This window comes from Colossoma macropomum, unplaced genomic scaffold (genome assembly GCF_904425465.1).
Source record: "Colossoma macropomum unplaced genomic scaffold, Colossoma_macropomum, whole genome shotgun sequence".
NCBI classification, from domain to species: Eukaryota; Metazoa; Chordata; class Actinopteri; order Characiformes; family Serrasalmidae; genus Colossoma; species Colossoma macropomum.
The window spans coordinates 21994547-22008109 of record NW_023494791.1 but is presented as its reverse complement, the minus strand read 5'-3'; the positions used below and the strand labels follow the sequence as shown (position 1 = coordinate 22008109).

The 13563-nt window shown below is 37.5% G+C and overlaps 1 protein-coding gene across 1 annotated transcript; it reads left to right on the top strand.

Annotated features, from left to right (window-relative positions):
• Positions 1 to 4273: 4273 nt before the first annotated feature.
• On the top strand, positions 4274 to 4767 carry sf3b5 (splicing factor 3b, subunit 5). The gene has a single exon (XM_036574421.1). The coding sequence runs from the start codon at positions 4298 to 4300 to the stop codon at positions 4556 to 4558; it is 261 nt and encodes an 86-aa protein (XP_036430314.1). The 5' UTR covers positions 4274 to 4297; the 3' UTR covers positions 4559 to 4767.
• The last annotated feature ends 8796 nt before the right edge of the window (positions 4768 to 13563 follow it).

Genomic DNA, 13563 nt, shown 5'->3' with positions numbered 1-13563 from the left:
CAACCATGGCAAAACAGTTTGCTTTCTGCCTGCAGCTACAATGAATAAACAAAACAGTAATAAATAAAATACAATAAAATAAAACAAGCACATTTGGAGTTCATCTGCAGCCTGCAGTGCAGAGAAAACAAATGCAAAAGAGTGCTTTATACAAAAATATATTTCATTAGTCTACAGCTGCTGTACATGTAATACTGCCTACCTGCTTACAAGACTGCAAAATGTAAGCATAACGTCTACTGAGATTGCAGTCTCATTAACATTTTATTAAATGATACGACACTGAGAAAGAGTAAATATATAGAGAGACTTTAATACTAACACAGCCATAGTTATTGCCTCAACAGCTCACTAACGTCTCACAGCTGTGGAAAGATTACCCAATATCATTTATTTGTTTGTTTGTTTATTCAAAGCTGGCACTCGGAGCCGTTTTTAAGTCTTTACATTCCGTCGTTGTAAATCCGTCTGTAAATCAGCGAGAGACGACGCTGAAATGACTACTGCACAGTGTCGCGGTAAACACTCTTATCTGTTTGTTGTATAATATAATGAAATCATTTCTAATTGCAGATAAAGGGGGATAACAACGTCTCTTCTCCGCTGAGCTGACAGACTGAGCTGTGTCTATACTGAACTGTGCGCGGAACCTTCGGATGATTCATGTCTGTAGCACCCAGACGCATTTTGCAGTAACTCTTTCCGCTGTATATCACCGCTTCTTTACAACTAAAGGCTTCGAGCACTTCACAGTTACTGAATTCACTGGATCCCCGTTGGGAAAGAGAAACTCTGGAAGAAGGTACTGTGGTTCTCAGAGACGAGCTGAGAGTTTAACAGTTTATTTCAAAGTAAGGCTCCGTTAAAAGAACAGTCAGTTTTGGGTTGCTAAGCTTAGCAGCAGCGCTAAGTCAGGCACGGCGCTCCGCTCCGCTCTCATGTTTGTTATACCGACACGGTTCTTTCACGGAGCCGTACACATTCTGTAAAACACAGCTTAAGTTTATTACTGAGCCTCTTCAAAACGAGGTCAGTCCATAACTTTAAACACGCTGGCGAAGGTCAGTAACGTGAGAGAGAGAAAGAGAGCGCGGCGCTGTCTGACTGTCCGCTTTAACACCGTCTGTTTCAGCTTCTCTTCATTAAAACGTTAACTAACTAACTTTGTTTATGTTGCAGCCGTTCACACTTAAAAAGGTGGTTCTTAAAGGGTTCTGCGGTAAAAGTAGTGGTTCTGTTTAGAATGTCCAGCATTTAACAATAGTTATAGTGTACAGCTTAGTTATATAGAACGATTTTCTAAAGGTTTTTTATAATGTTACAACACATTGTTCATCAATATGAAGAACCATTTCACCATGCAGAGATTTCTTTAAGCGTGAAATGGTTCTTTATGGAACTTATTGTTCTAAATAGAGTCATTGCCTTTACTAAAGAACCCTTGAAGAACCATCTTTTTAAAATATATATCGTAGGCTGGCTAACTCCCTTTTAAAGAATTTCAGAATTTTTTATGGTTCAGTTAATCAGTAATGCCAAAAGTGATTTTAGTAAAAAGTGTTGCATTAACAATGTTTTAACAAACTATGTATTTTTTCTTTGTTTGGTGTTGTGTGATGCAGTAACTGATTGGCAGTCCTCACAAAATTACACATTAGCACAGTTGTAGGCAGTTTCATTTTACAATGATATAAATCCGCTTGGATGTTTTGATTAAAAAATGTAAATGAAATGGTTTAACTGTAAATGTAAGGCTTAAAATGCATGTGTTTGTTTTTTTTATTTTTTTGGACGTGCAGTTGTGTAAAAGCATACATTTTTAGTTTTAAATATACTGTGAAACACCTTCCAAAGCAGTACTTAAGTACAGTAACAAAGTACATTTACTCAAGTATTTTCCACCTCTGCTAATCTTATACTTATGTTCATGATTATTCCAGGAAATTTTGTGTTAAATTAAATGATCCATCACTATCAACATGTAGGTACAAAGGGCTGAACGGTTCAAGTGAAATATCTAGCACACTTGGGTTTTTTGATTAAATATTGGGACTATGATTTAAATTGCAATTCTTTCCTAAAAAAATTTCTTTAAAATTTCCAGGTTCTGCCAGTTGAATATTGCACTCTTTGAAATTGTGATTTTGTTATAAAAATGATTACTCAGCGCTCACTGTACACAGGCTGCATCTCTCTGTCTGGATGAACACAGCAACCAAACTTATGTTCTTAAGTGAACCTAAACAACTGTCTATGATCTCTTATTATTCAGTATCTAACTGAAAATCTGTGGGGAAAGTAGGTGCTATGCTGTTACATAATCTTAGCATCTGACTGACAAGCACCTAGTATAAAGTGTGTGGTGATACCCAGAAGTCTTATCATTCTTGCTCATTATCCTCAGTAATGGCTTAGTGTAGCATAATCCAGCTCTCCACAGTGTAAACAGTTAACAGTTGTGTTTAAATACCATGTGCTGAACACTGTTCACACAAGCACACATGGTGCTTTTAAATTACGCTATAAAAAATGGATGTGAATGATAAAAGGTAATCATCAGAGATGATGGTAAGACACCTCTCTGTTGTAAGCTGTGCTGAAAAATGTTGCTTAAAAGTTGTTTTAAGTTTAAATGATTCAAATGTTTACATTAGCGTCACATGAATGAAACTATGTTCATGTAACATATTTCTATATGTTGGGACGTAATTATTCTTACATAATTTAAGTTGACGTGACATATTTTGTTTGTACGGACTAATGTATGCTTTTGAATCATGTGAATTTGACAACTTTTTGCCCCCCAGTGTCAACAAATACACCTACATTGATGTGCTGGATGTTTATACTGGCATTGGTGTTAACGTTACACGACAATATCGATTTTTAGTTGTAGTGGTATTGATGAGTAACAAAAATGTGTTTTTAAAAAGGCAATTCAAAATACAGAAATCTAACTAAATAGTAGGTTTAATTTCTTTGAAAGTGGTTTCTGTATTCTTATTTTTTTTTTTACACAGTATTATAAATGTTTACCTTTAAGAGAGGGAAACGGAACAAAACAGTCCAGCCCAGCACTACAGGAGAGTGTGGGTGTGTTTGCATCTGTACCACTGTGGTTGGAAGAAGGACTACACACTGCTCTTTGTTTCTGGTGATGCTGATATGCTAATGCTTGTGCTTCCTCTGTCAGAAAGGCTATAATAATAATAACAGTGAAAATAATATTAATTCTTTATTTTCACAGTGCTTTATGTGAACCCAAGACAAAAAGGTGGCTTGTACAAAGATCTTGACTATGAGAAAGGTTCTTTGTAAATTGAATTTATTAGTATTAGTGGTTATAATAATAAAAAATACTAATTATAATTATTATTATTATTGTTCGTATTATTAGCTAAGCTGTGTCAGGGTACTTTCTTTTTAATTTAAATTGTAATAAAATAAGGAGCTTTAAGGAGTTATTGTCATGTTTCATGGCTTGAAAGCAGCTTTGCAGTGTGAAGGTTATAAAATGTATTTTTCAGAGCTGTCACTGCCCAATTCTTTCTTTATGGTCTACTCCTCTTTCAGTAATAGCTTTCCCTCTCCATCATTTTATTACTGTTTCTGAAATGAGATCTAGACTGGAGAAGATTCTAGACAATTTTGCTTAGGTATAGAATAATTGAGAGTACATTAAAACTGGGCAACATTCTGAGTACATTATTTGTTTTATTATTTTATTTTATATATTTTATTATTGTAGGTACCTATCACTTGTAGACATTTAAAGCTCTCCAAGTCATTTTTTACATTCAACTCCGCAAGCACTTTTTGCCTGACTGCTCATTTCTCGGGCCATTTCTTCCGTTTTTGCTGCCTTCCAGTTGTTCGTCTTTTTCAGCTTAGATTTTGTCATCCTGAGAAATTGATTGAATGTCCTTGGAGAAACTTTAAGAATGGCTGTCACTCTTTAAACACCTCATTTATCATCTGTGAGTCTTTCATTCTTATTGTTGAGCAGACTTTGAACTGGTCTGCCATACATTTTAAGGCATATACGCAAAGTCAGCTTTAGAAATTAAGTATTATTATTAGTAGTCGAAACAGGTAAGTTGAGTGAAGGTGCTTCCCTTTTAATTTTAAAGTGATAAAGTAAAAGTAAGATCTTGTTTCTTTAAGACCCGTTAAGACATGCATTCCATGAAGTGTTTGAAGCAGACAGATGATTGTGATGATTGTGATGATCCTTTCAATAAGTGCTATACGATCCTTTTTCCTCATCCTCAGCTTTAACCCACATCTGTAGCTGAAGATGACAGACCGCTACAACATCCACAGCCAGCTGGAGCATCTGCAGTCCAAGTACATTGGCACAGGCCACGCAGACACCACCAAGTGGGAATGGCTGGTGAATCAACATAGAGACTCGTACTGCTCCTACATGGGTCATTTTGACCTCCTCAATTATTTCTCCATCGCTGAGAACGAGAGCAAAGCTCGTGTGCGTTTCAACTTAATGGAGAAGATGCTGCAGCCCTGCGGTCCACCTGCAGATAAACCTGAGGATGCCTAGCATGCAGCCCACTGAGCGGACTCTGTTTGGTTTTCTCTGCTGTGTGTCAGAATAAATTCAAGTGTGTATAGTGGAGAGCAAAGGGGATTTTTTTTTAAAAACTTTTTGACCAATTATTGTAATGATCTCTTTTTTGTGCTATTTTACATTTTGTACGTGACCCACGACTGCGTCTGAACAAAATAAAGTTAGAAACTATGGGTTAGTCATATTTTTTTTCCCCCTCATCACATAATCAGACTGCCGAAAATTGTTATTTTCCGGTGGGAGAGTAGAAATGGGGACTGAAATGAAAAATGCATGAAGGTTCATTGCACTTTTCTGCTAATGTTGACTGGTTTAGTCTAGTTCTATGCCTACCAGAGCATAAAATGCAATCGTGTATGGAATAATTAAGAGAGTGTAGCTGATGTCACCAACATTAATGTCACATTTTTGCATTTTGTCCACATTAATCTTATGCCCCATGATGCTTTGAGTGGCTTACAGACAGAACTTAGTAAGCATAAATGGACAAATGTTAAATACAAATATCCTAATGCAATAAAAATGTGGGAATAAATACAAATACAAATAATCTTTAGTGTTGGGATACTTTGATGCTTGTGTGCCGATCTATAAGCAGAAACCTCAACCTGCATGAGAGAAACTTTAGAGACTTTAGTCAGAGGATTCTACTTATAGCCTACACAATACTTTCGCTAATAAGATCATCTTATTTCAGCTTCCAGGAAAGCCATTAAACCATAAAGCAATGGCATTGCATGCATTAATTATAATGATTAAATTCTGTTAAAATTATGCATTAATTAATTGAGCATTAATTGCTTTTTTTTAATCATCTTTGTATTAATGCTCCTTGTTTGTACATCATGGTTAGTGCCAAGCTATTCTGATTAGCTCAGCACTGTAGTCAAGTTTGTCAGTTTTAGTTTACATTGATATTTTGAGCTTGCAGCAGGCGTACAGTATGATACTAGAGTTAGCCTGTAAGTTAGTTAGCCGGTTAGCTTTCTGCTAACCTGCTCAGTCTATTCTAGTGAGCGCAGAATATATCCAGTTACAGAGGATATAATGTATAAATGTGTTAAAGGTGCAGTGTGTAAGATTTAATGGCATCTAGCATTGCAACCAACTGAACACCCTCAATCCTCCCTCAACCCTCCCTTTCCAAGTGTGTAGTAGAACTATGGTGGCCATCACACTTTTGCTTCTTTAATTATGAGGATTCACCCTCCCTTGCTTTTTCTTGCGCTAAATAATATGTATGATTCTTAATTTGTCAAAATGTGGGTTCCTGAACTTCTCACAACACAAAATCGTTAGCCAGCACCGGCAGCACCCGCTGATTATTCTTCTTTCTGCGCCTTCTAACCGGTGCTACAGCACCACTACATTCAAGCTGCCAATTCAATGTATAAACACGAAAGGCACTCTCTAGAACCACACTCTAGTGTTTGGTTTGTCTATTCTGGGCTACCATAGAAACATGGCGGCCTCTGCTGGAAGAGGACCTGCTACCTATGTAGCTATGAAGGACTCATTCTAAACCGACAAAAACACAATTCTTTTTGTAGACAACATGTATACATGTTTTTGTATACTGTATTCCATTTCTGCTAATAAATCCCTCTAAATCTTACAAACTGCACCTCTAAAGAGGGTCTGCTAGCAGCAAATAGTGATGTTCCACTGACGGTTCTGGCTGCATTTTATGGGCACAAATTTCTCTTAACAACTGGGCTTGAGTGATGACAACATTCATACGTAACTGAAAGCACTGCACTTTCTTCAGCGGTTTATAGTCATCGCTGTTCTTGCCACACTTTCAGCTTCACTTGGCTTTACTGACAGTTGCAACCTGCATGTTGTCTCAGAAAAGCCACAAAAACATTTATTGGTGCATACTGAGCTAACTGTTAGCTAAAACAGTAATGAATGACACTTCCATTCTCCATCCAGATATTTTGGCCATTATCTCAAAATACAGTGGTCACAAGAAAAATGAAGTGGATACAACTTAGTTGATTAGTTCTGTCAGCACAGAAGCTTTTTACTAGTTTTTTCACTGTAACTTCCATTCTGCTGATTACCGGTGTGAAAGCTAATCTCACATTCCTGTCCAGATTTCACTCTTCAACTTGCCACTGATCTTTATTCAGTCGTGTACTATCTTTGTGGCGTTTATTTGTAAGTATATTCGAGTTCACAAAAAGTCAAGTACATACATATCTGCCTGTGGCTACCAGAGTTGTTGATTGACGGCTCTGATATGTATGATTCACTCAATAATATTGCAAATACTGTGACCCGAAACCAAGGGAGGTAAGATGAGGGCATATATGTATAATACTGATTCTGAAGAAGAGTGTGACAGCACCTCTACATCAGATTCTGCCCAGAAAGCTTTTCAGTTGGCAGCTGTGACGGCAGAACAGCTGGGACTGGAAACGAACAGGATAAAATATAGCAAACAGGACGAGCTGTGAAAAGCTTTAAAGGCTGACTGTAGCAAAACAACATTGCAGGTTAACCTGGCAAATGCTGAAAAAGCTGAGCTGAACCTGATATTGTGACTGGTTTATGGATCTGTCTGTGATGCAAAAAGCTGCTACATCTTTAGGCAGAAGGGATTGGCGAATCAGGGGTGCTGTATTGGGGGTGGGGGGTTGCTTAGGATAATTCTAGGGGGCTTTGACTGACAGAGGCCCTAAAAAATTATGATGATCATTTTTTTAGAAAAATTACATTTTCAATCATCATTGCAATATCATCATTACAAATATTACATTTACAATATCATCATTACAATCTTCATTAATAGAATATTTTATTCACGATCTAGGCTAACATATAAAACTAACAGGCAAAAAGTAAACATCCAGAGAGCCTCTGTATTGCCCAGCCCCCCACTTTATTTACAAGAAATGGTTCGGTCCTGCCACCAAAGCAGGCATGAACAGTACTTGTTAGCAGTGAGGAGTGCTGGTTGGGCATCGTGTCTCATGTCTAACATTAGTTGCGTAGTTGCGGAATCTTCAAAGACAATTCTAATTATCATAGTATTATATTTGAATTACTTTATATTTTGCTTCTCTTTTAGCCAACATTTAATCAATGCAGGCAAACTTTTAGCAAGCTGTTCATACTAAATCAGCTGTCTCTGCCCCTGCCTTGTGCCAGGCACAACAGATGCAGCTTCAGACTGAATGAACTAGCTCTGTCTCTCCATCCCCATATCCCTCCCAATGAATCAGCCCTGTCTCTCCATCTCCATACCCCTCAGAATGAATCAGCCCTGTCTCCCCATCTCCAAAAGCCTGCCAATGAACCAGCCCTGCCTCCGTCCCCATACCCCTTCCAATATTCCAGCCCTGTCCCCCATTCCCAAACCCCTCCCAATGATCCAGCCCTGTCCCCCATTCCCATACCCTTCGCAATGATCCAGCCCTGTCCCCCATTCCCAAACCCCTCCCAATGAACCAGCCCTGTTCCCATTCCCATACCCTTCCTGATGAACCAGCCTTGTCTTCCCATCCTGATACCCCTCCCAATAAACAAGCTGAACAGTATTGTATTGAATAACATGTTAGTGGGCAGGGGGTCAGTGAATTTCTTTTTTAAACTGTAAAAAATTCAGTACATTTCTTATAGAGGGTATCAGTCTTGCATCAAAAAGTTAATTCCAAGGTGTGCAGAATGTTGCACGCATCTTTGCACAGTGTTATTTTTTCAGGGTTGGTGTGGTCTAGTGATGGCTGGTGTGGTGGGGCCCAGATCTTTTCATGGGGCCCAAAACCCCTGGTGGCACCCTTGTTGGCATTATCAAAGCACATTTAATACAATGTCTGCGTCTTCTTTGCTTTACATTTTTCTTTATTATGCAGAACTGTTGTATAAAAGCAATAGGACACTAGAATTGATGTGTTACTGGGAATAACATCACAGTTGATGATCTACTGTACTCGCCTTCGAGATAACACACTCCCTCTCTTGTTCTATTGCTTAAGTTATGTACTATGTCATGTATTGTTACAACACATTACAGCACAGTAGCTACTGACATCTCTACAATAGAAATGGCTAGCTCCAGCGACAAGAAAGAAACCAGCTTTTTGGTCTAAAACCGTGTGTCCGCAGCTATGTTGTGTGGGTGTACGTGTGTGGGTGGTTGCGGGCAGCCTGACGGGGTAAATCCTAACCAGCTGTCCCCACAGTTTGAGTCACGGTGGCGGTAGCATGATTTGTGCTGTGTCAGACGCAGCATAGTGCTGCCAGCATTTCTGCTTTTCTCCATGTTCACACTCACGCTGGGCAAGACATTTTGTTTTTGTGGCCTGTGCGGATTGCAGTATTCTCAGCTCCCGAGTCCAAATGAGTGAGCTTTTTTATAGCAGACAGACTGCTACTGCTGCTCTCCCCAGCTTCCTTATGCCTCTCACTAATTGAAATGATCAAACTGAGTGCAATAAACAGTGCTATCGGCTGAGTGCAGATTTGCTCACTGCAAAACTGCATTAACTCACTCTCAAAGATTTTTTTTTTTATTCTATCACAGCCCCCGACTAACTTCCTGGCTGACTACTTAAAACAGCTGTTGGAGATACTGTAATGACTCCAGCTTTAATGTGCTTCAGTAGCAGTAACCCTGGTGTGACATGCATTTTAGGACACAGTGAGCAACGGCAGTTCATTTAGTCAGCCATAAAAGCCTCTACACTTCTTCACCGCATAAAGTAGCATGTGACACGAGCATTTGTTTTTTGCAAAAAATAAAATAAATCTCACATTGTCACTTAATAAACAAAGAATGCAGCTTTTCATTGCTAAAACGTATCTTGTTTTTCATTTGCTTCTGCATGGTCTAATGATCTTTATGAACAATTAATTTATACTATAACCAATTGCTTTAAGTTTTCCATTAATCCATTCATTGAACTTTAAAGTGATTCATTGCAATGTCTTGCTTGTTGCTCCATTCTAAAGCTATTTGATAATTGAAATGTAATTAGATGAACATTTCATAACCCATTACTCACATGGTTTTATAACCTGAAGGCATTACCCTAAGTGTTTTTCTTAAATGAGATTAGCCATAGTCTCCCTACCAGGGAAATGCACTGGTCAGCACCTATGAAAAAGGCAGGACTCTTCAAAAGCACATTACACTTTAATACCTTTCTGCAGCGCTCTGATTTACTGTCTGCTATTACAGTCATTTGTTCTCTTTTGCACAGCATGCAGGCTGAATATCATTTGCAGGAGTGAAAAGGTTAGCAGTTTAAGCTGAAAGTTACCTGAGGAAAGTTATGTGATGACACTAAAGGAAGGGGTTAGAGGGAAGCTGCCTGCTAAAATTTATGTACAGAGCTTGGACGGGGCACAGCAAAAAGTCAGTGATGTACAGTGCAGTCTGAAAGTAACTGGACTGTGACAATTTCTGCTGGTTTGTCTCTGGATTCCTAGACACTGGATTTAAAACAATGACTATAAAGCTCAACTGCAGAATGTTAGAATGTTGTGCCAATCAAGAAACAATTAAGTGGTCCACTGTTCAGTTAGTTTCACTGTGCTGGAATAAATGTGCACAAAAGGCCTCTGATTCTGCTATGATTCACCCAGTATAGAAGTAAATACTCTTGAATTGAAGCGTCATTGCTTCCTTTGAAATACAGTATGCTAGTATACAAAGGCAACACAACAAACATTTTTTCACTGTCTAATTACTCATGAACAGTGTTGGCTAAAATACTTTGAAAAAAGTGATGGGTGAATGCTAAATAAATGTATTCAGTCACACACTCTGTTACAGTAAATAAAAAGTACACTGTAAAAGCTGATGAGTTAAGTAAACTCAAATGGTTTGAGGAAACTGGTTGTCTTAAATCAGGGTTTGGCAACATGTGACTCCAGAGCTGCATACAGGTCTTTTACTGCCCTGTTGTGGCTCCACAGTAGTAAAATAAAGCTCTGCTGATCGTTCTAACACAGTTTTAACAATAAATGGTCTTAAACACTGGAGTTAATATACAACTGCTAATTAAGCCTTTGACTCTGAAGATTGGCTTAGCCTGCTGGTCAATATAGCAATGCAGACAACAGTCTCGTCTAGCTAGTTGCTAATGAAAAGGCAAAGAGAATAATTTAAGACGAATATTGATAATTTGGAGACTAACAGACGTATTTGCATTTATAAGCACTCAGTTGGGTTCCTGATATGTTTAATCTGCAATGAGAAACTGTCAAACACTAAAAAGTAACTAAAAGTCAGCTTCTCATTCACCAGCTTCTTGTTCGAATTTTTCTGTTCCACCTTAAATGGTGCAGCAGTTATATTCTGGCACCTCAGGCACCATTTAAGTTGGAACAGAAAAATTCGAACAAGAAGCTGGAGAGAAGCTGATTTCAGCCTCGTAAAAAGTCAAACATTGAGAGACATTTTACAAGAAATGATTCAGCTTTTGTGGAAAGGTTTCCTGACAGAGATGTGAGAAAAGCAGCTATAGCTGAGCTAAAGCTTAAAGCAGAGCAAAGTAAGTCTGCATTTTAGTTTATATTATATTTTTGGCCTATACTAGTACATTACCACATACTGAGACACATTTACAACCTTGTTTTTAAAAACAAAAATAAAGTGATGTGTTTGCTGACCCCTGCCTTAAACCATTTAAGTAACCGAAATCATTTGACTATAAATTATCTCCTGAACTACGAACTATGAGTATGAACAAATGCACTAAAGTAAATTGTGTGATCAAACTAACTATATTTATTTAGTTGATCTTAAAATGACTATTGAACTTGTAATAGTTGTAGTACATTCTTTAAAAAGATAGTTCTTCAATGGGTTTTGCATAGAACCATGAACACTCAAAGAATGCTTGCATACTTAAAGGGTGCATGGTGAAATTGTTCTTCAGATTGATGCAGAATGTGCTGTATATGCCTCTTTATAGCACTTGTTTGAAAATGGTTCTATAGGGCACCAATAAGGGTTCTTCTATTGTTACAATCTTGAAATCGTAATAATAGCAGAACACGTTTTGGTCCTTTATCGAACCATTTTTTAAAAAGTGCTATATAGAACTAAATGCAGTGCAATCTCCATCAACCTGAAGAACAATTTCACCATGCAAAAAAAACCTTTAAGCATGTAAAAGTTCATTGAGTGTTCATGGTTCTACATAGAACCATTATCTTTATTAAACCATATAGAGCCACTGTCTTTGTCTTTTTGAAGAACGATCTTTTTTAAGACTGTAACTCAATACAGTTAAGTAATTTTGAGTTATGAGAGTAACATAAATTCACTGCCTTTGCACAAATCTTGCCACTCAAGCTGAACTTCTTCCATTAAATTTTCCATTAAAAATTAAGATATAGCTGTAGCAACTCCACACAGAAATGTATCTAAAATAACATCTTAATCAATTTAACTTAAAACCACTCTGGACCATATTACCATATGCTGACAGTTTAGCCTAGACTGTAAAAGCAGTGTCCAGTCACCACAAAACCACACTCATCATGTGGAAACATTATGGATGATTTATCAATATATAACGAACAAGCCCGCAACCACAGAGGAGGTAGGTTGGAGAGAATGACAATACACAGGTGGTTGGTTGGTTGGTTGGTTAAACAAAGTGGAAAAACACACCCAATAAGCAAACATATGGTGTCAAGAGCCAATGGGAATGATGAGTTTTGCTTTGACCCAGCACTTATGAAGTTAAGCTGAGAAATCTTAAGAGATTAAACTGAATGGTGTTTAGTTGATTTAACTAAAAGATCCCACTTGAATATGCAATATTGTCAAAAAAGTTTGGAGAAAAACAGTCCAAAACATTTAAATGTAAACATTTATGCAGTCTATCAGACAAATTCACTGATACAGAATACTCCATCGGCTCAAATGCTGAATCAACTGATGTTTTAGCTAAAGAGAACATTAGAACCCATTCTGCTTGTGCTGAGGTGAGGCTATTTTATGCACTTGGCAATCATCAATTCGCACAGGTAATTTTGAATAGGCCAAAACTAGGATGGAGTAAACAGTTGTTCATTACAAGTGTGCATTTATAGTTAGAAGAGGGGAAAACAAAGCAGCTACACTAAATCTTCAACAATCCATTATTGGCCTGTTTGTCTTTTGCCTGTAAGGAAAACTAGTGAATATGTTTTATTGTCACAAATAACTGGAAATATGCTAAAAAAAAATGATCTAATAAAGAGTTATTATCTCAACAATATTTTTTCAGCTTAAGTGACTCCACATTTCTGTTTGTGTTACAAAAGCTGTGTTGATACTTTAAGTGCAGTTAGGCTTTACAGTGTAACATATTCAGAATACATTAAGAATACATCTTGATTAAGCACCTAGGGAAAAAAAAAAACTGTTGTAATTTTTAATTAATGCTTTTTAGTAATTTTGGCTCTCATCAAATGCTTCGGTCTACTGCTGCTGCTTCCACCCCAAGCAGGACTTTCACCTGTCTCATAAACAATGCAAAATGGGGACATTGTGAGTAAATGTATCAGGGGACCCGAATAAAAGCCATGTACTCATATATGGTTTGTTTTGTGAGTCATCACATGCATCCTAAATGTTACTGTTTTAAAATTGAATTGAATATAGTTTTATTTGGACATTATAGACTCTGGAACAGTTCGGCATAGTTTTTCACCTCAACTGTGTTTTCAGGTAAAGTGTAACAGTTTTGATATAACAGTTTTCATAACAATCCATAATGGCTCTAACCCTTAAAATCCCAGGCTTATTTCATACTAAGACTTATTATTTAGTATCTACAGGGACCTTAATGCAAACTGGTTGAGCTATTCTTAAGGAATAAAAGGGTGTAACGAAACTTTAGGCCCACCGGCGGGCCCTGACCTGTTAAGGGGTTAAAATGTGCCCCACTTTATCTAGTATATTGTTACTGTCCAAAAAAATAGTATCTTCAAAAGGGTAAAGGAGAAAGTAAACATGTTATTTGCTTTTA